We start from the raw sequence: 27954 nt of genomic DNA on the forward strand, positions 1-27954 counted from the left end.
GATTGGACCCTAAAAGAGCTGTGAGCTTTTATTTGGAAAAAACGAAGGATTTTCGTTTGGATGATCAGCTCTTTGTGGGCTATATTGGACACTCTTCAAACTGGGGGGCGCGACCCCCAGGGGGGCCGTGGAGTGATGCAAAGGGGGTCGCGCCTTCCCAGTCACACTTCTGCCCAGGCCCAAGGGTTTCAGCCCCCCCCCCCCTTCCCCCGTCCTGTGTCTCAGCCCGGGCTGCTGCAGTGAAACTTGAGCAGCTGGGGGCTCAGCTGGGCAGTGTCTGGAGTCTTATCTCCGGCACCCCCGTGTTTTTCACAGGTCTTTAAAGACCATTTGCATTTTTACATGCCTTTGCAAACTGGTTACAGAGGTTTAAGTTTTATTCCTGGTTCCAGTACCCCCTGGGTCCCCACTCAGCCTATTCCTTACATTTGTATTTTACATTTCCCGCTGTAGTGTGTGAATGCATTTCATGGAAAGGAATACAAAGTAGGCTTGCCAAAAGAAAAATTCCAGCCGTGTTTTGTTTAAAGAGCCTGCAAAGATCTCCGCTTGGTACTAAATAGACTTAGAAATAAAAAAGTATGTATGCATTCGTTATGTGACTTTTCTGTCTTTTTTCTCTTTAATTATCAGTCATGGATCATTGAGGCAGCCCTAGAACACAATTAAAAGTGCTTTTTATTTATATTTGCTGTTGGAAGTATGCACAGATAAGTGCTGAAAATACTGCTTTAGGTGACTGCTTTTTTTTGTACCGACTGGGCCATCAAAATAATCTGCTGGCAACCCTAACCATAGGACTGGAAGTTTGTTGCAGGATCAGCACATTATTTATTTCCTTCACCCTCGATCCCCTATTAATGCGGCAATAGTTTAACTTAGATCTTAAACTCTACGCCGCCATCAATAACATGCTAAGTTACTTCATGGGTCTGGGGTTGCACCTTGCATTCAGACAACTCATTCCTCATTCTCGCCCTTCATTTTCACGCTCACCCTGCACTCACAGCGATCACAATGCACTCACACTGATCACCATGCACTCGCACCATTCACCCGCTCACCCTGCACTCACAGTGATCACTCTGCACTCACAATGCACTTGTGCTGCTCACCCTATACCTCAACCTGCAGTCACATGTGTACACTACTCATCCTGCACTCATGTGACACTTCACTCACCTGTCCCTCTCACTACTCAATATGCAACTCACACAAACAAGCCCATCAGTAATCATACATTCATTTATCCCATTCTGAACTTGCATCCGCACCCAAATTCATACGCCACCTCATTCACCCTGCAGTCACTCCTCTTGTCCTACTGTTGCATCGCTCACCGTGCACTCACATGGGCACTCTTGTCACCCACACAGTGCAGAGGGTTAATGTGCCTGCTACAAAGAATATGTACCATGCAGATCCCAGAAATGAGTGTGAGTAAACTATGAGTAATGCTATAAAAAATGAAATGTTTGTCAGAAAGGTGCTATAGAGAGATGCGTTGCATTTTTTGTGAGTGGCAGTGAAGGAATTCATGGAGAAGGAGGAAACGGGGTGAGGCATCCAAAAAGGAGTGTTAGACCCCCCCCCCCCCTCTGAAGTTCTGGTCTAGTGGCTACCCTGCTTATGCCTATTATTATTTACATTTGTAGTGAACTACTGTTACAAAAAGATGTCCTGGGGCTAATAACCATCTACTGCCTGAAGGCAAATGGGAAACACACAGAAGAGATATATGTGAGAGACTGTTAGAGATAAGGGCAGTGAAAAGACAGAATGGCAAGAGGTGATTAAAGGTGAAGTGAGAGGTTGAATGGGGAGAATTCAGAAGTTGTAAAAAAAGGGGTGAAAGAAAATGGCCTGCAAAGTGAGAGGGGGATCCGGGGTTAGGAGAGGCGAGAGGGATGGAAGGGAGGGGGTGAGAGGAAAGCTGCGTGGGTAAACTGCTTAACCGCACAAAACCACCAGGGTTTTAAGGGACCCCTGCTTCTCCCGGTCAGGGCCAGGTGAGCTTCTAATGTGGCAGCACGTATTGCTGCAGAGTGGAAGGCCCTTAACAAAGGTTGACTTGAAATCTTTCTGATGGTAATTGCTGTATTTTGGTTATAAATGGGTACTGATTGGGTGAAATCTTTCCTCAGTGTTACTGTGTGTAACAAATGTCAAAATAATGAAGCAATGCTATCCCAAAATACGCTGCATCACATAACCTCATTTGCATTTTTATCCCACGCAATTTAGTCAACAGGTTTAGACATTTTTGTCAGGAGGGGGTCCTTACACCTCAAAATGTTGACAGGGGGGTCTCGGCATCCAAAAGTTTGAAGACCTCTGCTCTAAAGCCAAGGCTGTGCACAAGCGCACTCTGTCCAGGTGGGTCATCCTAGCCATCAAGATCTGCTACGCCCTTGCTGGTAAGGTTCCTCCTGAGGGTATTAGAGCTCATTCAACTAGAGCTAAGACTTCTACCTCTGCTTTGGCCAGGGGTGTTCCTGTTGCAGACATTTGTAAATCCGCGACTTGGGCCTCCCTCCATACTTTTGCAAAGCTTTATTGCTTAGACTCTGAGATGGGGAGGGAGGGCCACTTTGCGCGCTCTGTCTTGCAGGACTTTTTGGTATAGGAAGGTGGACACCCTCCTCCGGGAGTGGGACTGCTGTGGGAATCTATTCACAAGGTGAGGAATCCACTGGCAGATGTATCCATCAGAAGAACAAGTTACTTACCTTCGGTAACGCTTTTTCTGGTGGATACAGTATCTGCCTGTGGATTCCTCACTGGCCCACCCGCCTCCCCGTTGTCCACCTTTGTATACCTTAAAGGATGCCTTGCTTGACATGTTGTTTTACATTGTATCTTCTTCTATCTGGTACACTTATAGGAAATGCTTTTGTTCTTTAGCTTTCCTTTTTGTATATGTACTATGTATATTTGTTCGAATATTGTATACTGTGTATACTTTGAATCTGTTGTCGGTCCACCTGTTCGCCTCGGAGGCACAGAAAAAATGGGTGGAACTGACGTCATCATGCCGACGTGGCTCTCTTATGGCTCCGGTAATATCATTCAGAGTCGCGAGCGGAGCCGAGGTATTATGACGTCCACGTCAGCGTGGAGAGCTGGGGAAAAAATTCAGTGGAATGCTGGCGCAGGGTATATTCACAAGGTGGGGAATCCACAGGCAGATACTGTATCCACCAGAAAAAGCGTTAACGAAGGTAAGTAACTTGTTCATCAGCATTATTGAATAGAAGGGGAAATATAGCCATTTATGGTGAAATAACCCTTTTTCCGTTTCACTGAGGACAAAGTAATGTTACAGACCAATCTGAAGTTTATACCCAAGGTTCCTACTAGCTTCCACCTGAATGAATCTGTAATTTTTTTGTCCTTTTTCCCAAATCCCACAGCGTCAGCAGAGAATCATTGCACTCACTTGACGTGCACAGGGACATAAAGTTCTACATGGACTAGACAAAAGACATTTGCTCTTCTGACGAGCTGTTTTAACTGTTGGCTATCCTAGGATAGCCGACCCCTGTCCAAACGTCCAAGCATGTTGGCAATCAGCCTGCATCTACTTTTACCACAAAGCCAAGTATCCTCTCTGGGGACAAGTCCGGGTACATTCCACCAAGATCATGTAGCACTCTCCTCTGGTTACAGAGTACCGCTGTACTTCATCAAAACTACCTAGGAAGTACTGCTGTAATATTTAAATTTAAAAAAAATGACAAAACACACTTGACAATACACCACTCCACGACACGCCAGTTCACTCTACCACATGCCAATCCACTCTGTGTCACTCCACTGTACTCCACTTCACGCACCTCCACTCTAAGACACTCTGACACACAACTCTGACATACCAATTCACAACATCCCACTCTCTGTGCCACTCCAGTGTACTATGATGCGAGACTCCAATCTATGCCACTCCACGCTTCTCAACTCCATTATACAACATGCTACTCCACTCTGTGACACTGTACTCCTTTCTATAACACACTACTCTGCTCTATGCCACTGCGCACTATGCCAGTCTATGCCTCTCCATTCTACAACACCCTGTACTCTTACACTCTCCTCCTCTCTTCTCTACAACACGCCACTCAGCGACAGTCTATTCTCCAACACTCCACTATATGGTACTTCACTCTACGGAATGCCACTCCACTCTACACCATTCGACTCTATAACTCTCTACTCCCCTTTATATTCGTACACTCTATGCCACTTTACTCTTTGAGACGCCACTCCACTCCACTGTACTACAATTCACTCCACTCTATGATACTCCAATCTACGGCACACCACTCCACTGTACTACTTGTCACTCCACTATATGACACAACATTTTACTCTACGCCACTCGATGACACTCCACTCAACAATTTGAAACACATTTTTTTTTTTAAAGCAGTGAAATACAATGAATTAACCAAAGGTTAAAGCTTAATGTATTATTTATACACAAAACCAGCATAAACTACACAATCATTAGACATCCAAAAGTTATAGTTATAACTTTATAGCTATTAAATTTATAATTTGTGCCCCACCGAAATGTAGGATATTTGTGCACCTTTATACAGAGTGTTGTCAACTCGCTGCCAGACTAAATTAAGTATAACTTGAGCCTTTTTCAATAGCTGCTTAAAGCCTATCATACTACATCGCTTATAGCATGTTAAATTATAGCATTCATAAAAGATGATATCTCAAATGGCAACAAGAGTTTGCATGGTAGATGGCAGTGCTGAACATGACAATGCCCAGCACTCCACTCTAACTGACCAACTTTGGCTCCCTCATGATTGGACGTTGTTGCATCTGATGCACACCACGCGAGAACACTGAGCATGACTGCAAGAGAAATTCACCTCCTGAAAAGCACTATGCAAGAGAAACAGCTCACTTATAAGGTAACCTGATTAGCTCAGTTGATTCACCTCCCTTAAGATTTAGAAGCAGCAGCTTAATGAGTCTATAACTTCTTTCAAGTCTGGAAAGAAAGAACTTCATAGTTTCCTAAGATGACCCTTGTCTTCATAAAATATAGGACGTGGAGGCTCGAATGACCTTCATTAACAGAGCCAATGGATCTCCTTTATCCACCCTATCATCCAGGCTAATTTACAGGGAAGGATAAACACAGTGTGTATACCTGCTTCATGGTCTGAATATATATTGAGCTATCCTCCACTTGGTGGAAAAACACAATCAAAGCACGGGAAACAAAATGTTGCTAGCCATGTTTAGATTTATAAATACGTTCAATCCAAGCAACTAGTTCTGATGGAGCCCCCATTGACTCTGTATAGTAGCAGGACAAACAAGTTGTGGTATGTAGTCTCTACACACTGTTATTCCAAAATATTCCACAGTGCTCACTCTTCAGGTCAACCGTTTAAAAAAAACCACGAAATTGACAGAATGCAAAACACAAGGGTTTAATGCCTGAATAGGTGTCAACTCCGCCTTGCGAGCTACTTAATAAGGACATATAAAGAATTCTAAAGAGGGGAGAAAAAAAATATATGTTTTGACAGCGCCTACGAGAAGGGTTGTAGAGGCGGTGGGTATACTTAAACCTGAATTTGAGTCATATTGGACATTAGATTTGTTGACACGATTGCAATGCTGTGAAGTACACAGTTTCTGTTTATGTGGTCTTGGATATGAACCAAATATTTATAGTACATACATTTGATTAAACTTGGAGTGATTGATATCTCATCCTTTCGAGGAATTGGATTAATTAATCCTTAGTTTTTGCCTTGTCCCATGAGGTTGAGACAAAACGCTTAGGCTGTACCTTGTTATACATGTACATGTACATAAAGATAATAGGAGATTAAGAATAAAATTAAGAACCCGGATCCACATCATTTAAGTGTGTATCTTCAATTGCATAGAGAAGCATCACCTTCCCCGAGTGCTATGGCACCGGTATTTTTATTTTTATCAATATATAACTTGGATAAGGGAAGATAACGGTTAGTCCTGAGGAAGGTGGTTACATTCAGACAACTCCACCAAAACGCATCGACGCAACAGATTCATATTACATTTGAAGAGAGACAGCAACAACAAAAAAGACAGGGAATCTCTTCCCTTGCTGGGTGCTGTCTACACTAGTGTACAAATTAACAGTTACAAGACAAATTATACTGTCTGGTAGTTTCCTGTCCAATGAGAGAGCTTAGTTTGTAATTGATGTCTACAAGAGAATTTAGGCTTTTTAATGGTTTCTAATATTTTTTCGTATATTTCTGTATATTATAGATTTGTTGATATTTAAAATGTCTAATTATTTGTGATGATTTATATTTGTATTATACATTTTTACCTATTTGGGTTTTTAATCCATTAAATGCGCACAAGCGTGCTAATATACTCTCATTAGAGTCTCTAAGTTTAGTTTTGGGGGAACTTTGATACATCAGTTGTTGAGTGGTATGTGTGATGAGTGTATGACCAAGTGTGAAAAGGAGTCCCAGAGGGAAAATTCTGGACTTTCAAGTTACATAGGAGCTCTGTCCCTCTGGGTCTGTAGAGCCCCTCTCCTTGTTTTCAAGGCAAAATCATTACGGACAAGTGGGTCCTAGATTTCATCGTGTATGACCGCACCCTGGAGTTCATTCAGGTTCTACTGCTTACTCCAGCAACAAAATTCCTCCCATCTCACCGTCACTTTCTTTGCAAGGAGGTACTAGCTAGCTATGTTAACAAAAGGGGCCATAAAACAGGTACCTCACTCTCAGATAGGAAAGAGTCTTTACTCCTGTTTCTTACTAGTGAGAACGAAATCAGGGAGGGGCGCCCCATTCTCAATCTCAGGAAACTCAACAAGTACCTGAAACAACAATCTTTCCATATGATTACCCTCCAGGAAATTTTCCACATTCTCAACCACGGAGATTTTTTTAACCAGCCTCGATCTCCATGATGCCTATTTCTATGTTCCAATCCACCCTAGGCGTTGCAAATTCCTCAGATTCACAGTAGCCAGCACTCATTACCACTTCAAGGTGCTCCACTTTAGTCTCCGATCCGCTCCCTGGATATTTACAAAATGTCTCGCACCAGTGGTAGCCCACCTGTGACACTAAGGCCTTCAAATTTTCCCATATCTCGACAAATGGCTAATAAAGGCTCCATCCTTCCAGCAAGTGTAGAGGGATACCTCCACGTGTCTTCACCTCTTTCAAACCCTGGGGCTCACAGTCAACTTATAGAAGTCTCTCCTTTCTCCTTCAATGAGAATAACCTTTCTGGGAGCAACTCTAGAAACATTCCTTGACAAGGCTTTCTTGTCCGTAGACCTGCAACAGAAACCTTCCTTTCTAGCTCTCTCTCTTTCAAAAAGAAAGTATGCTTCAGTTCACCTGATGAATTCTCTGCTCAGGATGATGTCATCAGTCATTCTCATAGTTCCTCATGCTTGTTTCAAAATGCAACCTTTCCAGGAAGAACTGGATGCACAGTGACACTAGGTGGAAAGGAAATTCGACAACATCATACAGATCACCCCAGTGATGAAAGCAGCTCTTCCTTGGTGGGCGAGCTCAGACAACCTCTCTACAGGATTAACATTCCTTCCTTCCCTTCCAGAGTCCTTCATTACAACAGACTCTTCTCTAGAAGGGTGGGGAGCTCACTTAAAAGAACTTCAAATTCAGGGCAAGCAGACTCTATAGCAGTCCAGGGTGCATATCAACTTCCTCGAGCTCAGAGCGACCACGCTTGCGCTCCAAGCCTTTTTTGCAGAGGATTCAGGGTTCATCCATGTTAATAAGAACAGACAGCATGACAAGTAGGCATTACCCCTAAAAACAGGGAGGTACAAGATCCAAAGTTCTGTCTCAGGAAACATGAACTATCTGGCAATGGGCACTGAGTCATCAAGTGACCATAAGAGCAGAACATCTTCCAGGAGTGCACAACTCTCTAGTAGAAACCTTGAGCAGAACAACTTAGAGTTGTCACGAATGGGAACTGAACCAGCTTGTTCTGGGCACCATATTTCAACAATGGGGTAAGCCCAAACTGGACCTTTTTGCATCTCAAGAGAATAAGAAAGCCGGTTTTCTGCCAGCAGATTCCCTTAAATGAGATCCTGGGGGAATGCCTTTTTGATGCAATGGTCCAGGATTTATGCCTACGTTTTTCCCCTGATCCCACTTGTTCCCAGGCTTTTCATGAAAATGAAAAATGAACCATGCCGGTTAATACTCATCTTTCTTTGATGGCCCAGACAACATTGGTTTACGGACCTCCTCATGTTGTCTGAGGACAACCGCATTCAACTGAAGCCCCAAGTGGACTTATTGTCGATGAACAACCAGCAGGTCCTTCATCCAGATGCGATTTTTCTGCTTTCATCAGTCTGGCTCCTAGGCACCATGAGCTTCAGCACCTAGCTATTCTTTAGAATTGTAGTAGTATTCTTGCAAAGGCCAGAGATAACTCGACCAACAAAACATATCACCTCAAATGGAAACGATTTTGTCTATAGTGTGTGAAATCTAATGTACATCCTATTGCATCGCCTCTAGAACTGGTGTTGCCATATTTGCTATCTTTGCCAAATCCGATCTGGCACTTTCTTCTGTTAAAGTGCATTTAGCTGCTATTTAAAGGTTTAGGCGAACCTTGGTGTCTCCTTCCTCGTGGTCTCGCAGATTAATCATTCAATTTCTTAAAGGGCTATTCAGAGCATATCCTCCAATAAAGTCAGCACCACCTGCATGGCAGCTTAACACTGTACTTTCCCAGCTAATCAAAAGTCCATTTCAGCCTATCCATAGGGCTGAACTAAAGTACCTTACTTGGAAGGTGGTGTTGCTGCTAGGTCTTACTTCCACTAGAAAAGTGATCAAGCTCCAAGCATTCAATATTAAGGAACCTTTTTTACGATTTAAAGATAGCATGGTAATTCTTCTGACAAATCCCAAGTTCATACCGAAGGTTCCCTCCAATCTTCATCTCATTCAACCAGTTATGGTAAAAACATTCTTTCCTAATCCTCAAACACAAGTGGAAACAGCTCTTAATACTCTTGATGTCAAGAGGTGCTTTAAGTTTTACCTACATCGCACAAAGCATATTCTTACTACAAATCAACTTTTTGTGGCCTGCAGCAACAATAAGAAAGGTGGCCAGTTTCCAAGCCCACCATAGCAAGGTGTATTTTAACAGCCATACAAATATGTCATTCTAAGGCAGGCAGGCCTTTAAGACAAAAAGTGCACTCTACGTGAGAAGTTTCTTCGGCGGCTTTATTTGCTGGGGTGCCCATTGAAAGTATATGCCGTGCTCCAGCCTGGAAGAGCAGGCACACTTTCACCCAGCATTACTGTCTGCTTTTGGTGCACAGCACTGATACAACTATGGGTCAAGCGGTACTTCAGCATCTTTTTCAATAAATTGAACCTGTTACCATACAATGTAAAATGTTTTACCCACCATCCACTGTCCTATTTATGTCTTATTTTATTGCTTAAGTACTGCACTGCTAACTATTCTGATTCAAGCATGTGAATCTATGAAAGATACCCCAATACTGGAGAAAGAACTAACCAGTTACTCCCGTCTCCAGTATTGGTATCTTTCATAAATTCACAGACGACCCATCCTCCTCACCTTAGTAGCTCTCCTTCTTGGCAATAGAGAACTATCCCACTAGTGCATGGAAAATCTGAGGGAAGCTTGTATGAAAGTGCCCCTTTTTCATGGTTACCCCCACACACTTTTTGCCAGATTTCTGATGCACTTTGAATGTGCAGTAGGTCTCTGCTAATCAGGTTCCCCGTGCCTTTGTTCTTTCCCCAAAAATGTACCTTTGTTTCCACAATTGGCACACCTATAAGTCCCTTGTAAAAGGTACCCCTGGTACCAAGGGACTTGTGACCATAGAGGGTCTCTAAGGGCTGCAGTGTGTACTGTGACACCCTTGGGGACCCCTCACCAAACACATACTCACTGCCATTGCAGGCTGTGTGTTTCGGTGCAGCTGAAACTTAAGAGTCAACATGGCACACATCCCTGTGTGCCAAGCCTACAACCACTGCCTGTGGCATAGGTAAGTCACCCATCTAGCAGGCCTCACAGCCCTAGAGCAGGGTACACTATACAACAGGTGAGGGCATAGCGGCATGAGCAATATTGCCCCTACAGTGTCTAAGTCCATTCTTAGACATTGTAAGTAAAGCCAAATTGAGTACATGGGCTGGGAGTTTGTCTTTTCAAACTCCACGGCTCCATGATGGCTTTACTGAATGCTAGGAAGTTTGATATCAAGCTTCTCAGCATAATAAACCCACACTGATGTCAGTGTTGGATTTATTGTAAAATGCACTCAGAGGGCATCTTAGAGATGCCCCCTGAAAATCGACCATCTCTGGTGTGCAGCAGACTGGTCTGCACCAGCCTGCCACAATTTTCTGACCCCCTGAGGTGGGAACCTTATTATTTCATGGGTCAAAAACAAAGCCTGCTCTGGGTGGAAGTGCTTCACACCTATCCCCAAGCAGGAACAGCAATCAGGGCGGTGAGCCTCAAAAACTTTCTGCCCTTTGTTATGCTAGCCAGGGCCTCTCCAGCTAGTGGAGATGCCATCCCCCAGACATAGTCCCAGTTTTCGCTGCAGGGTTTTCGGAAAAACTAGTAAGCAGGAGAGGTGTGTCCTCTTGCAGCCATGACCACTCCTGGGCTGAAGTGACCCCCTCCTTAGAAAATCCTCCATGTTGGATGGAAGAATTTTAGCCAATCGGATTGGGGATGCTCCCTCCCCAAAGGGTTGGGGACATACAAAGGTTGTAGTCACCCTAAAAGGTAAGTAGCCCATTGGCTACTACCTTCCAGTACCTATAATGCCCCTAAATTGAGTATTTTTGGGAAACACTGAACCTTGATCCTCAGATTCCTGGCAACCTAAAGAAGAAAGACCGAAGAGCTCTGAAGCAGTGAAGGCTCCAGACGACAACAGACTTGGCCCCAGCCCTACGCTCCATCAGCTCTCGAAGAAACCTGCTTGAAGAAGCGACTCATCTTGCAGGCCCAGCAACCTCCACCTGGGGAGGACTGTCTGCCTTCCCTAAAGACCAGGAACTCCTGAGGACAGCAGCTCTGTCCACAAAGAAACCAACACTAAGGACCGCCTTGCCTTCTGGATCCGCGAGTCCTGCTCACTCTGCACCCGACGCCCACGGTCCGAGTGGCCCAGCAAGGTCTCCCCAGTGATCCTGACCTCGAAACCATCGGTGGCTGACCTCTCCTAGACTACACAAAGACGCCTGTAGCCTCAGCACGAAGGGTCCCCCTGACCGCCACCGGCTCCGGTAATGAATTTCCGCCATCTAAAGGCCATCCTACATCTTCATCCCCCCGATTTTGGGAAACCCAGTTGAGGATGCCCAGCTGTTCACCAACATACTATCTTACCTGCCTAGTCTTTGGTCTCCTTCGCCCAGCCTCCTGGTCCGAGCCTGCAGCCTCTTTGCGAACCTGAGTTACTTCATCCGCTTGCATTGGGTGCCCGACTCTGTCTTTGCACCCTGCACCTGGCCGCCCCTGTGCCGCTGATGGTGTTTGATCGGTGCTGCCTTGTGGCCCCCCTGTGCTTGCTTAAATCACCGGGGCCTGTGCCCTAAAACAGCGGATACTTACCTGCAAACTCTGTATCTCCAATCACCCCCAGTCTCCATAGACTAACATTGGGCTCCGGGCATTACCTTTGACCTCTGCACCCGGCAGCACCGGTGCACAGATGTTGCGTATTTGGTGTCCACTTGAACCTTACCCGTGTTGGTTCAAACCCCTGAAGACTCCGATTATATGTTGTGTACTTCTCCTGTTAGTGTGCATAGCTGATTTCCTTTCCTTTCCATTGTATTTCTTGCTATAAGTGTCTATTTTCTACCCTGCTAAGTATTGTTACTTGCTACTGTTGATTGACACAACTAAGTATTTCTAATACTACTGTAAAGTATTCCTATTTGGAACACATTCCTACTGTACCTGAAAGAATTGCTATTTCTAAACTGTTTCTGACCTGCAACTGAGTTCTTCTTGGTTCTAAAATAAAAGTAACGCAGTAATATTTTTATACAAACATTGGACTAGGAGTTAGTAATTGAGTGTGTGCCCCATTTCCTGACTGTGTGTGTGTGTGTGTGTGTGTGTGTGTGTGTGCGTGTGTGTGTACAAAAAATGCTTAACACAACCCTCTGATAAGCCTAACAGCTCGCCCACACTACCACAAAAGAGAGGACGTTATTATGTACTTTAGCCTCTGTAAATCCTCTGGGGAGCCATGGCACTCTGGGCACACAATGCCTTACTTTGGTATAGTATATACAGAGCCAGCTTCCTACAAAGATGCCTCTGTTGGTGTGTTCTAAGGGTGCTGTTGTCTGATTTGTCATTGTTCAACTTTGGTCCTTTTTTAAAAATGACATAGATAAGCTATTAAGCTGAACCTTGCATTATCTTCACAGCCTAATATACTGATACATATTGCTTTACTATGGTACTGTGGGACTCCAACCACGACGACTGGTAATGATTCAAGCATGTTAATCTATGAAAGATACCAATACTGGAGGATGGGAGTTACAGGTAAGTAACAAGTTATTCCCTAAAGTAACCAGAATTCTATCCTTCAAAGGCTTAGAACTGGAAAAAGCCCACCATATACTATCGCTAATTCTGCAAAACACAACATCAAACTCCTCTCCTTTTTGATCTTAAAGATTTATTGACCTATCTAGACAACATTCTAGGTACAGAAATGGACAGGTATTTAGCAAAAACTTTGAGAGGTCTCATTAAGGGTATGCTGTTAGAGGTGTAACGTTTCTGCTTATTAGAGCCATCAAATTTATAATGTTTGAATTAATGTGGAAAAGGCTTTACCATGTTGTTTCAATGTATTAATGTTACTCTATGTCTGGCTAATAAACTAATCTGAAGCTAGGTAGTTGTCTCTCCTAATGTAGTATGTTGGAAGATCAAGGATGCACTTGACTTTCAGTCTTCTAAGTTGTGTATAAGATAAGACTTACTGAACCTATTACCCCTCCACCCTAAATGTTAAGGCATTAAGCAAATCACTTCTTTAGAGAAAGGAGGAAGGAGATGGGTATATTGGGCGGGTGCCTCATCTTCTCTTGAACATCTAGCTGTACTAAAGAGGATGCCTATCAATCCAAACACAATCACTACATTCCTATTTCCAACCTACAGGCCAAGGAATTCAATCCTTGTTTAGTAGGGCTCTCACCCACACCATTCCGTGTAGCTTTCTTCATCATCGCGTCCTCACCCTGTGTAACCACATCCACCAAGTGGGCTCAACCCCATTTCTGAAGACAGCACCTTCATCATGGGAATCCTGAGAAGGAAGTAAGAAATGCCTACTCGTGATACCCCAGTTTTTCTTCACCCATGTGAACCATTGGCAGGTTAAAAACAAAGAAGATGAAATGTGAGCATAGAGTGCCTATGCATCTGATTGGTATATTAGACTGCTGGGTAGTTGTTGGGCGTCCAATGAGGCTTCTTTCCAGTAATTGTGAGATTCATGATATGTGAGTTTGTGCATGGAGTGAAAGTATGCCTTACACGTGCGTGTGTGTACAAAAAACCTTACCTTAGGACTCAATGTATACAGGTAGGATCTTGCTGGTCCTCATGAAAGCTGGATGACCCATAAGGAGACTGGAAACTGGCTGAAACGTATAGACTGATCAGATGCATGAGCAAAATCTAAGCTCTTGTTGAGTCTTCTATGCATTCATTATTTATTATAACGTGTGGTGTGTGTGTATATGTATATGTATATGTGTATATATATATATATATATATATATTACCTACTGGCGGTCGCCAGTAGGTAGTTATAGTTAGGACCCCTTTTCCATAGGAAATCCGCAACATTCTATTTTGAATAACTTTGGCGCCGGTCGACGAATCCTCGCGAATTTCTCAAAATAGGTGGGGCGCTCCGCTCCGCTCCTACCCTGAAAGTCTCGGGGGGATTCGTCAAGCGGGGGCTGAGATAAAAGGGGGGTCCCAAAACGCGTTTTTCCCATGCACTTTTCCATAGGACCTTTAGACAGGGCTACAGCCCGAACGGCTGAACAGAATTACTAGAAATTTGGCAGAGAGGTAGTCCTCAGGTCAAGGAAGTGCCTTTTGTAGGTTTGGTGTAAATCTGTTCAGTAGATTCTGAGAAAATAGCCTTTAAATCAATATATATATCTGAGCCAGCTTACGGTACGCTTACCGTAAGCTTACCGTACGCGTACGGTGGCGTGCGCGAGCGCGATTCTGATTGGCTCTTAGATCTTAGTAAACATTCGAAACAGCCGAAACCAGGAAGCGGCGGCCGCCATTTTCTCTCTAGCACTGAGAGCTAGGCTGTTAAATAAAACCAATAAACATGTAAAGGGGCTGTTTAGACAGCTCCCACACACATAGCCATGTTGAGGGAGTCCCCAAAGACCCCCCAAGGCCAAGAATGCAATTTTTATTTTTTCGCTAATTTCGCCGATTACGCTTACCGTACGCGTACGGTAAAAAATATTTAAAAAAAACACTATCCACACATACCCCACCCCCTGTGCTTTTGTTGGCCGTAGGCCACCAAATGTGCAGGGCTTAATTATGGTCTGAAAAACCACAATATTTTAAACAAAAATAATAAAAAAAAAAATTAACAACACTCTCTCCACCCCGTGTGCAAATGGTGCCCGAAGGGCACCATTTGTGCATGGCTTATAAAAATTACGAAAAATTAAAATATTACCTTTCAAAACGAAGTGCATCATATGTCCTCCATGTGCGCACGGTGCGCGAAGCGCATCGTGCGTACATGGCCCATCCTGCGTAAAGTGGGCGCGCGGTGCGCGAAGCGCACCGCGTGCTTACCGTGCGCGCACGGTGCGCGCACGGAACGAACTGCGTTAAGTGGGCGCGCACGCCACGAATGGCGTAAAGTAACTTAGCATTTAAAAAACCGTACAAATTCACTGAAAAAACCATAGGTTTCACACACGTTATAGTTAGGAATTAGCATTTAAAAAACCTTGCAAATTCACTGAAAAAACCATAGGTTTCACACATGTTATAGTTAGCGGAAATTTTACTGATAAAAAACCAGTGAAATTCCCCCGTTCTAGTTAGTGCAGGCAACTATAACTCACGCGACCGCAATCTTCTGCTGATGACATATGTGTCTTTATGAAAAAAAAATATTTGAAATATATGTATAGCTAAAAATGTATGGAAGAAGACATGGGCAAATAAGTGTCTAAATACAGTATTAGCATCAGCAGAGGATTGCGGTCGCGTGAGTTATAGTTGCCTGCACTAACTATAACGGGGGAATTTCACTGGTTTTTTATCAGTAAAATTTCCGCTAACTATAACATGTGTGAAACCTATGGTTTTTTCAGTGAATATATATATATATATATATATATATATATATATATATATATTATCTACTGGCGGTCGCCAGTAGATAATTATAGTTAGGACCGTGTTTCCATAGGAAATCCGCAACATTCTATTTGGAATAACTTTGGCGCCGATTGACGAATCCTCGCGAAATTTTCAAAATAGGTGGGGCGCTCCGCTCCGCTCCGCTCCGCTCCTTCCCTGAAAGTCTCGGGGGTATTCGTCAAGCGGGGGCTGAGAAAAAGGGGGGGTCCCAAAACGCATTTTCCCCATGCATTTTTCCATAGGACCTTAGGTTTCACACACGTTATAGTTAGGAATTAGCATTTAAAACCTTGCAAATTCACTTAAAAAACCATAGGTTTCACACATGTTATAGTTAGCTGGACATTTCACTCGTGAAAAACCATTGAAATTCCCCCGTTATAGTTAGTGCAGGCAACTATAATTCACGCGACCGCAATCCTCTGCTGATGACGTCAGATATTACATCACTGATGACATGTGTGTCTTTCTGAACAATAAATATTTGTAATATATGTATAGCTAAAGATTAATGGAAGAAGACATGGGTAAATAAGTGTCTAAATACAGTGATGTAATATCTGACGTCATCAGCAGAGGATTGCGGTCGCGTGAGTTATAGTTGCCTGCACTAACGATAACGGGGGAATTTCAATGGTTTTTCACGAGTGAAATGTCCAGCTAACTATAACATGTGTGAAACCTATGGTTTTTTTATGTGAATATATATATATATATATATATATATATATATATATATATATATATATATAAAAATCACAAATAAATGGATGCACTCGTGTGATTTGTTGAATTCTATAACTTTAGAGTGCTTGTTTGCCATGCCATCAATGAATAGACCACGGTGAGTGCACAAAGTAGGGAGAAGCACTGGTGGCAGATTATTTTAGATGTACAGGCAGTATGCTGCTCTGAAAGGTCTAACCATCCATCTGCAAGTGACGAGCAGATGCCTTGAGCAGTGTCGTGCTATACTGTATTAGCAGGTTGTTCACAAGAAGAATACTCTTATTAAGTGAGCAGCACCTTAAGGGATGTGTTGGGATAATCACACAACCAGTAAAATCTCAATGTGTAACTATGTGCACAGAGGGGCGGTCACTATCTTTATAAGAAAGGTGGAACAAAAATGACACCCTGCATTCATGCAGTGCTCAGGACGGGAACATATCACAGAAAACCCCCAAAAAGCTGCATCTCTAAGCCTACATGGTTCTCTGGTTCTCCCCAGAGTGCAAAGGAGATTCAGCCTGCATTTTTCCGTAAACCTTATTTCCACTGTGAGCACATAAACCAAAAGGATGGTTTTCTCTGGTATTTACTTTTCACTGATACCCAATGGCTAGATCTACCTTACTAGTACTGAAGTACTTTAAATGGGAATGTAAGGCTCCTGAAAGGGTCTGATAACTATGTTCTGCCATTCTGCCAGCCTTGTATAGCTGTTTGCCTAAATAATTGTTACAATCTTTTTAACAAGCCATTGTTTGTTGAACTATTTATCCTGGGCTTGAACTCAAAGATCAAAGTGCAAGTAGGTTTGTAAAGATTTGTTTTCCAGTCTACATTTTAATGCCTTAACATGTGGTCATAGTGGATCTCTTCAGTGCAGGAGTGAGTGAATGTCCCCTGACCTCACATTGCTGTTCACTTATTCAGGAATACCAAAAGTAAAACTCTGCAATTAACCTTAAGTGAAGAATCATGTTTCATGACAGATCTATTTGGAGGAACATTGTGGCTAAACAGGATCAGATACAGGCTCCAATTTGATGTGATCAGTGAGGCAGTGGTGAATGTAACCCATCTACACAAATGCAAAATAATTAAAATGGCCCGATTACTCTAGCATGCCCTTAAAGCACAGCTTATCTTAGCCTTTATTATGTCCAGATTGCAACAAACTGTATACGGTATTGGCACAAAACCTGTAGTGGGTTCAAAACTGAGCTACATGAGTGGCATTAGAGCAGCATTAGTATATTCCCGATTAAAGATGAGCCCATTCAGTTCAAATTGATTTGAAGGTCCTCCTCATTGCCTGGAAAACAAAAAAAGATAACTTTCAAGCTGTATCTTTTGATTAGTGAATGACTCATGCCTTCTAAATATCTGAAAGTACAATGCACATACTCAATTAATAGAAGGAACATATTTTAACTATTTTTCCATGATCACAATATGTTATTTCTTGGGCCATTTGATAGTTGTATAATGTGACTCCTTTGGTAGCATTTGAAACTTGTCTTTCTTCACTTGTTGAACAATTGCCAGTAACTTCCCTGACGTATTATGATTTTACTGTTTGGTGCAGGTGATTTTGACTAACAAAGGAAGTATTGATGCCATCTTCACTCTCCTTCCTCCTTCAACGGCTCTGGGCTCCAGTTTCACTTTTGACCCCAATGAGGGAATAGTTCTTCCAGGAGGGCACCAAGCAATCCAGATTGCCTTCAGTACCACTATTCTAGGAGAATTCAATGAGCAATTTAAATTTGAAATTGACGGATCTCCAGAACCCATCAGCTTCACCATCTGGTAAGGTAGTTCATTGCAGTGCAGAGACCTATCCTGGACAGTTCTGTAATAAAAAAACAGGTTCCTATAGACTTTATCTTTTTTACAGATTTATAGCGCAACTCATATTTTTCCACTCTAGGAAACAGAGAATCTTGGGAACGAATATACATAAGGTACTTTTTTACTTTTTTTCTCTTTTTATTCTACTCCTTATGGATTTTTATCTTGTATGAAAAGGTTTTCATACTGGTTTCACTAAAGACACTGTGGTTCAAGAAGTTGCAGATTTGTGCTTGGAAAATGTCTGGCAAAATGCCACTAAATCTCAAGTTTAAAGACTAGGCACTAGTGTTCCCTATTGGGCAATTCTCTCAAATATCCATAAACAGTAAAAAAACACACCCAGAACAGGCCCCATTTTCTTTACTTTTATTTATAATTTTAGAATAAATATCCACTCAAACGAATCAGTCAAGCAGTACATCTGACTTAAAACACCACTGTTTTTACAGTTGTTTAAAAAACATTTACAATAAAAGGAAAATGTAACTTCGAAGAAACTGTAAACTAGCTAACATAAGGGTTCCTTAATACTTCGACCTTTTCGAAGGCCTATTTTTGACTAAATATATATTTTTCATAAGTTATGTGTCCCCATATGATTCTTGGGTGGGTCTGCTCATTGCAGGCATCTTTCTCCTAAGGAAACAGCCTTTTTCCCCCCTCAATATCTTAACTCTTTACCTCACCTCATTCTAGCACAGACCCTTTATGTTGCCATTTTTTAGAAGAGCCCCTCAGGTGGATGGAATAAGTCTGGGAAAGATGAGCACAATGTCTGTCTTCTAGATTCATGCTCCATTGAGAAGTGTTACATTTGCTTGGAGATGCCCTACTGTTAGACCTGGCATCAATGGCGTGGGTCTCCCTTCCTCTGTTCGCTTCCTATCTTTTATGTTGGCTGGATTTAGATGCTCTGGGCGCTGTGCCACTGCTAATCAGTGCCACAGCGCGAATGCTCCCCATGTAAAGATGACTGTATGAATTAGTATAACCATAATGCCTAGGTCTGTGTTGCATGTTCTAATATCGAGTTACCTTCCATTTCACTGTTACTATCGTGAAGCTATCCGTTCTCATAGGCCAGAATGAGCAGGTTGACGATTACCTTCTAGAATCCTATCTGACCCCCAGAACCTGATAGGAACTTCGAGTTTGATATGTATATGCTCAGGACATTGAGATGCACCTTTTAGTAAAATCCATTTATATAGCCCATGTTCGAAAATGGCTCTTCTGGAAACGCGGTATTTAATTGCCGTAGCTTTCCTGTAGGCTTTGCTAGTATGTGTATTGGCTGTCTGGTTTTGGAGCAGCAGGGCCAGCTGGGTCAGGCCTGGCTGGTGAGAGAGATCGGTATACAGAGCATGGGGAGGGGTGACTCTTTGATCTGAGCAAGGCCGTGCCTGGCAAGGTGAATGATGGCTCCACCCCCCCACTGGGCGTCTGATAGCAGACACCCGCATTCTGAAAGGGCAGGATGTCGCCTCGTAAACCAAGTGCTCCCCGACTCCACCGAACTGGTTCTGATTGGATTTAAGGATTTGTGGCTTTAGAGAACAAAGACTTTTTAGGTATAAAACGCTGCGCTGGAACCTTGTCTAAGTGTGTTCCTTCTGGATGTCAAGACAAAACTCTGTCCGAGTGAACAGAGGAAAGGACTTTTGAGACTTTCACCAAGCTTGTTGAAGAAACTACCCAGGGGCCTGAATCCAGAGCACCTCCTGCCGAAGTCTCAGGGACATTAGACTTCACTCCGTCAGCCGTCGGAATTCCTGTGTGAGGAATTCTGCTTGCAGGTGAGGTCTCTGTCGAGTAATCCGGAGCCTCTAGTTCTACTGTTCGGAGCGCGGATTGGGAACCTTCGCTGAATCTGTGTGGGCCGCTGAGAGCCCGCCTGAATTTGAACCTTCGGAACCTTCGGAACCTTCACTGAATCTGTGTGGGCCGCTGCAGCTAAGAGAGAGCTGTCGCCGCTGAGAGCCCACCTGAATTTGAACCTTCAGAACCTAGGCTGAATCTGTGTGGGCCGCTGCAGCTAAGAGAGAGCTGTAGCCGCTGAGTGCCCACCGTTGTGCCAGCCTGGTCGAGACCATCCTCAATCCTGTGGGCCGCCGCAGCTAAGAGAGAGCTGCTGCCGCTGAGTGCCCGCACCTTTGCCGACTTTGCATCATTGTGATCTGTCCTGTGGGCCGCCGCAGCTAAGAGAGCTGCTGCCGCTGAGTGCCCGCACCTTTGCCAACTTTGCATCATCGTGATTCGTCCTGTGGGCCGCCGCAGCTAAGAGAGCTGCTGCCGCTGAGTGTCCGCACTTTTGCCAAATTTGCATCATTGGGATCTGTCCTGTGGGCCGCCACAGCTAAGAGAGAGCTGCTGCCGCTGAGCGCTCGCACCTTTGCCAACGTTGCCTCATCGTGATTTGTCCTGTGGGCCGTCGCAGCTAAGGGAGAGCTGCCACCGCTGTGTGCCCGCATCTTGTTCACCATTGTCGAGGATTGTCGCTATCGTCTCGTGGGGCGCAGCAGTTAAGAGAGAGCTGCTGCCGCTGGGGGCCCGCCACGGAGCTGCAAGACGATAGTCCTCGCCACCACCAGCCCGGGCCGCCGCAGCCGCGTGCTGCTGCCGCTGAGAGCCCGCCTGTCCCTGAGTGCCCGAATCATTGTGGGTGCACGCTGCGGACCCCTGCAGCCAAGACTTGTGGTCGCTGGGAGTTCACCTGTCACCGTCTCCGCTTCTTCGAGAAGCTGCGTTCTGTTTCCCCTTTCAACTGCAGGTATCTGGTGCGCAACGGGTCGCGTAGGCCCCGGCCTTGAACTCAGTCAGTGTCACGTCTGGTGAATACGTTATTGCCTTTTTGAGTCCCTTCTGGTTTACGTGCATTGTAGCTTGTTAAAACGCTTTGAGAGTCTTGAGTTAAACCTTAGATAAAGATATTATTTTTCTATACCTACTTAAGTTGTGTCCTTTTGTGGTGTCGTTACTGCCTTATTGTGCATGGTCATAAATGCTTCACACACTGCCTCTGAGATAGGCCTAACTGCTAGTGCTACGTTACCACAAGGTTGAGCAGGGGTTGTCAAAGGGGGTAGCCCACTTGCCCTGACTTAGGAAGAAGGGTCCCTATTTGGACATTGGCGCCAGCCATTGTCCACTAGAGACCCCCATTTCTAACACCTACTGAAGACTTGGGTCTAGGGAGGGAGCGCATCATGGAACAAAGTTTTTGGACATGGGGCAAGTGCTCCTGCGGTCCACAAGCTTCAGCAAGGTGAGAGCCATCACCCCTCCATTGTGAATCCTAAGACCTCCCCTCACTTATTCTGTTGTACCCGGTTCGCCTTTCAGGAATTTGAGTCAAGGCTTCCATTTTGAAGCTTTTAAAGACTTCATATTTAACCCTAAGATACTTACCGCTGTTCAGTGGCTGTCTTGGAATGGGGCAGGGGTGGATGCGTCTCCTCTGGTGCCTTTAATGTTGAGATGCGATTCCTGATGCCTTGCATTGTAAGAAGATGTAAGAGATTAATGTTTTCTGCAGTATTGAATCTTTCAACGATTCACATGCTCGAATCATCCCTTCATAGCTAGGAGTCCAGCAGTATAATTACAATAGCAGCTTAATGTTAAACATATGTTATAGGTGGTAAACCCTGCCACTTGAGTAACCTAGTTCCATAATTTAAAAAGACCAGACTCCAACCAGTTAGGTAAAAGCAGATTGAAAACCACAACCTGCAGAGTACACCATCCCTCAGATTTCTACTGCACGTGTTGCGTGAAAGGAGTCCCTTGGAACTCTGCTCAATTTATTTTAGTTCAGTCCATTTATGTTTTGAACTTGATCTTTCCATCACATTTAAAGATTCCTAGCGGACTTTTCATTGGAAATTTGCTTCAGATTTACTTCTAACAATATACACTTTTTTCATTAAAAAAGTTATTTTTAGACCTTGTGGTTCCTGTAGCAAAAGAGTCTTTTCTCTGATGAGCTTCACAACGAATGCATCTATTGCTTTTATTTTCTACATAACACAAAAGACTGTAAGAACTGTAGAAAATGTCCCCCAAAACCCTGAAAGACAGTGATGAAAAGACTCCTAATATTTTGACAAAAGTCCAAAGTCAAGGACCCTATTGCTTCAGATAAAGTATCTGATGCTTCTACAAAGTCTTGCACAAGCCCAAGAAAAGGTCTAGTGCTTGAGGAAAAAAACACTTTTCTGAAACTCATCTGCAAGAGGTGCAATTTACTTCTTAGGCTCCACCCAAGAAAAAGTAAAAGAAAATGGAGAAGTGGTGTGTTAGACAGCCCAGTCCATCCCCTGAGGCATGTCATGCTGTAAAAAAGCCACAACAACATTTGGCGCCACTGACTCTTAACCTCTTCAGTGCCCCGCCCTTTCCCCGCCCTGTGCCGGGCGTTGCATTAGCGGGCGGGGTTCATGACGAGATAGTCTCGTCATGGGCACAGCGCAACCGCGCTCCATGACGAGACCATCTCGTCATGGGCACTGAAGGGGTTAAGAGGTCAGATTCACCCACTCTGGCTCATTCTCTCCATTCCTAAACATAGAAGCTACCTTATTCACCTTCAGCCTTCCGTCATCTTCAATGATGTTGGCACCATCAGTGACAAAACAAATCATTCAGGAACCATCAAAGATACTGTTGATTACAACATCTATGGTACCACCATCAGCGACAGACACTATTGATGACCCCATTAATGGACAACTCCTTCACAAGTAAATCGCCGCCTACAAAGTAATATTGTCAACTCTAACTGGTGCTGACTGCACCATCAACAATGGCGACCAAACATTTATTGACAACTGACTCAACCATCGGTGATATACCAGTCAACAACAAAAGTACAGTTGACTACATCAATAACTATACATTCGAAAACTGGAGTTCATCAACTATTTTTCCTGAGCATACATCACCTAGTCAAGTATCATCTCAGTCTCCAAACAAGTTATTGGATTTGGAACGATCAGTGGATGAAGAACAATTCAGACCAGCATAGAGCCCCACACAATTTAGTGTGAAAAACTAGGAATATGACGAAAATGATGAATACCCAATCACATCACTCATGGAAGACCTACTTGAGAAAAAAGAACATAAGTTCTACAAGCTATTCTGAGGATACAGAATCTTGTCAATTGCAGTAAGACATGACTTATGAGCCATTTTAGGAAGAGGATTAGCATACAGATTCATTGATGATAGTGGTCCGGTTAGAATTGGTTAGAGATTGAAGTATGATGGCCGAATATTATGAAAGAGTCCCTGAAAAATGATGGAAGCCACTAACTCCAAGACAGCTGCCACTATAAAAGGCACGCCCTGCTGCATCACCAGTGGTGCTACCCTCATTAGCACACTCCTGCAGTGCCTGCAATAAATGTACCACAGACACTTCTGCACCTTTGTCACCTGGTTGGTCCTGATTCATTATGTCTTAATGTACAAGTAATAAGGCGAACAGGATGTCTGTATACTTGTGACAGTGTTCCTGTGTGCCAAACTTTAAATCAGGCCACACATCTCAGTAACAGCAGAACACTTGCCAGGGGAAGACAACCACTAGACAGACTCACTGAACCAATGCTCGGAAAATTGCCACAAATGAAAGTTAAACAAAGGCCAGGTCGACACAGTATTTTCAAAACTGAGGTAAGCCAAAAATCTTTCTCTTTGCTTCAAAAACAATTGCAAATGTCTGACTTATGTCAGAAGTGATGAACTACCAGGATTGTAGTGGAATGCGCTTTCAATACCATGGTCGGGGACCTTTGCTTACACAAGGAATTAAATATTTGTCATGGAGCATTTTGTTTCCTTTGGATATTGACAATTGCAAGAAGAGTCATTAAAATTCAAGCTTTTATAATTTAAGAACCTTTCTTCAAGTTCCTCAAAAACAGAGTTACTCGATTAATTTACCCTTGCTTTATCCCAAAACTTCTTGCAGACATTAATCGTAATGAACCAGTGATACTGAAGACGTACGTTTAAAATCCATACAACATGGCAGAGAGAGCTCTGCATACTCTAGATGTTAAAAGATGTCTTAGATTCTACCTTGACAGGACTAAAGACATTAGAAAGTCTGATCAGTTAGTAGTGGCATTTAGGAATCCACACAAAGGACATGACGTTTCTAAACTAGGAAGAGCACACTAGATAGCTGCAGCTGCAACCTTTTGTCAAGCAAAAACAGGTAAACCGGTTCAAGACCCAGTTATAGCACTCTGTTCAAGAAGTGTGTTAACCTCAATTTCCAAGTTCACAGAAGTATCATTGGTGGACATATGCAGAGCTGTGAGATGGCAGCAAAGGCATATCTGTATGCCCCACTTCTGTTTGCAGACTCAGCCGATTGTACTATGATGTCTATTTCAGTAAGGAGAGCCATATGTTGATTACCTACCATCTATTATTATGCTGATATTGTTTTACGTTTCTGCCTGTTGTTCTGATTCCATCATGTGACTCTGTGAAACATCCAATACTAGAGAAGATAAAGTTGCTTTCCTTTAATGGTAGTTCTTCAGTATTGGTATTTTTCATAGATTTATGTGACCCACTTCTGCTCATCTAGAAAAAGAAAGTAGGAAGATGGATGACAAAGTGTAGAAAGTCTGCCCGACGCAAGCTACCTCTTTGAGGACTTCTTGTTCCACCATTCTCTTGAGATGAGTTCTGAACCTCTCTAGACCTCTTCAGTGAACATGCTCCCAGTGAGAATTGGGCATCCAGAAGGAAGCTTTGTGATTTCTGACCCTGTTATAAGTACTGTCAAGGGCTCTGCAAGTTTGACAACCAAAGACATTTGTAATGGCTTTTCAGTGAACTACTCTTCCTGGTTTCACATGACATCACTCTTCGCAGGGCCAGCAAATAATTTTGGACAAGAAAATCGGCACAGGTAGACAAATAAAAACTCTTAAGTCTGTTGACCTAGAGAAACACAAAGAATTTTCCACAATTCTAATTACAGGTAAATAACACTCCCATATTCCCAGAAGAAAGATACAGCTGGATTTCTTTGCCGAGAACACCAACAACAAGTTACCCAGAAACAGTATTTTCAGAAGCAAAAGATGCCCAGATGTAAGGGACACCAACAGTATTCCTTGGTTGTGGACAAGGTCTGTTCTACAAATAGTGGCACTCCATATCTTCCTTTTGTGGCAGAGTATAACAAAAGAGAGCTGGATGCTCAATATTGTTATAAGTCAATACAAAATGAGATTCCATTCTTCTCCCCCAACAAAACACTAAAAGTGTTGAGGGGTTGCCCTGGACCAGCTGATGGACAAAGCCTCTTCCTCTCTAAAAAAGCCCTTAGAGTGGAATACTGAACACTAAAAGAGTGCAGCTACACATTACTTCTGCTCCTTAATGAAAAAGGTACACCAATCTTGTGTCCACCAATCTCAGGCGTGTAGTGAGTGAACAAGGAAAGTTCATGATGGTAGTTCTCCACCACATCTTGCCATATCTTCATCTGGGAAACTGAATGCAATCTGTAGACCTCCTGGATGCAGATTTGTATACCTCAGTGTTCAAATAGAACAGGAGGTTCCTGATGTTTCAAATTAAGAGCAATCTGTGCAATAAGAGATTCTGCTTCTTAAAAAAACTCCTCTCCTAACAGCGAGACAAGGATCTTGTCTGTTGTGCTGCACTCATTTTCATTCTTCCTAATGCTTTTCTGCATATGAATCCTCTTTAGGAATGGCTACAAGACCCATGATCCGAATTGACAGAGAAGTGAAAATGAACACATTATGTTAACTAACAACAACTCCCTAACTCTTTCTTGAGGGATCAAAGAGAAGAACGTGTTTTAAGACATTACTTTTCAGAAAGTTTGCACAATGCAAACCTTGGTGACAAATGCTTTAATAGAAGGGTGGAGAGCCCTCATGTGTGAGCTCGATTTTGAAGCAAATGGTCATTAGCAGAATGACTATATTGCATCGACATTTGCTAATGGTATGACATCAAGCCCTGAAAGTCTGCCTCCACTCAATATGTGCATCATCCATTTGTTTGGATGAAGAATACCGCAATAAAGTGACAACTCAAAAAAAAGGCAGAAAGGGGTAGAAGTTACCTGGTACCTCCAAAAAAAACGAATTTAAAAAACCTAACCTGACGGTGCCTCCAGAAGCTAAAGTACTTTACCTTTGTTTTGTAAAATCTGGTCTCCAGCTTTGTTCCGTAAAAATTCATTTTGCTGCCATCACTGCCTATAGAAAATGTCTAACACCAGTATCTTTTTTCTATTCTTTCTGTGATTTTACGGAAGTTCTTATGAAACGGTTTCCTCACTTAGGTAAGTCTTCCTGGGAGCTGAACATTGTTTTATCGAAGTTCATGGCCCCTCTTTTGAACCTCTGCACATGTCCGATCTAAAACATTTCACAGGGAAGGCAACTTGTTGTCTTAAATCGGCCAGGATTGGGTAAATGAACTCCAGTCTCTCTGGATTAACCTTACATGGATTTCAATTGTAGTAAAGTATCTTTAAGGGCATTTCCTTTTTTTTGGTCCCAAAGTTTATTGCAAAGTTTCATATTATTCAGACTGTTACCCTGCCAGCCTTTTTCTCCAGACCCTTCCTCTCCAGCAGAAAGGAGACAACTTTAGAAGAAGGAAGAGCTTTTGAGGAACTATTTAGACAATGGTAGAGTTGTGAAACATTCCAAACAAATATTCATAAATTATGGGGCTGTCTGCACATTCTTATCTTAAATTTCCAGTTCATCTACCGGGGCTGAAAACATTGTCCAATTCTTCTCAGTGAAAATTCAGCAGCTCTCCCATAAGCCCTCTCCGCTCCTCATGACGGGTAGATAAATCACCAAATGGTCTTACTTCTAACAATAAATATAAATACTCCAAAAGATCATCACCACAACCAATTCTTTAATGCATATTGACAACGCTCTGCCAACCACTGTACTCTAAATGTGTGCTGCTTGCATTTTTCATCCACTATTCAGAATTATAAATACATTTCTGGATGAAAGCATTCTTCCTTCTATTCTGACGTCTGTCCTACTTACCCTCTCTCTCACAATACCTAAACTAGACCAGGATAACACTTCAAACTTCAGGCCCGTTATTACAACACCCTTCCGGTGAAAAAGTATTGCAAAAGCTGTTGCTAAACACCTGCATACCCATATTTTCAAGAATTTATTAAACAAAACCCAATTTGACTTCATATTAAAACACAGGACTCACACAGATATCTTTTCAATTCTATATTACATCCTTAAAATCATGGATGTAGGAAAATCTGACTTTTAGACTTGTTGAGATTGAGTCAGCGTTCTACACCAACAAGCACTCTTCCCTGCTGAACATTTTTTTCTCTAGAACTGATTTAGAAGGAATTTCCTAGACTGGTTACAATCTTTCCTGTTGATTAGATCAGTTCTTAACACTTGACTCATTCGAATCATCATCTTTCCACTGTGAGTTGCCTTAAAGCGCCGTTCTCGTACTTCAACTAAATGGAACCTCTGACTTTGGTGCTCCAGGACAATGACATTTCCATACATCCATATAGTGCCATCACACACCTATATAAAACCATTTTCAACCAATCAAATTTAACCTTGAAAAACATCCCAGAGAAGCTGATTGACTTAATGGTCAACTTTTCCCTAGGAATAAACCATATCAAGTTGGAATTCTTGCTACTTTATTCCAGCGATTCCCCTCCACCAGTTACAAAATGGCTCAATATTCCTAAACATCTTGGTATGTCACCATACCAGGCTCCATTTGCCAAATCTCTAGGTTTCACTATTGATCCTGTACTTTCTT

At 43.0% G+C, this 27954-nt stretch overlaps 1 protein-coding gene across 1 annotated transcript in view; it reads left to right on the forward strand.

Annotated features, from left to right (window-relative positions):
• The window catches only part of HYDIN (HYDIN axonemal central pair apparatus protein), a 2467744-nt gene that overhangs the window by 571070 nt on the left and 1868720 nt on the right, over nt 1-27954 (forward strand). Inside the window, exon 12 of the mRNA XM_085640020.1 lies at nt 17834-18057. Coding sequence (XP_085496146.1) covers nt 17834-18057 — 224 coding nt within the window. The remainder of the gene's footprint in view (nt 1-17833; nt 18058-27954) is intronic.

This window comes from Triturus cristatus, chromosome 12, assembly GCF_964204655.1.
Source record: "Triturus cristatus chromosome 12, aTriCri1.1, whole genome shotgun sequence".
Classification (NCBI taxonomy): Eukaryota; Metazoa; Chordata; class Amphibia; order Caudata; family Salamandridae; genus Triturus; species Triturus cristatus.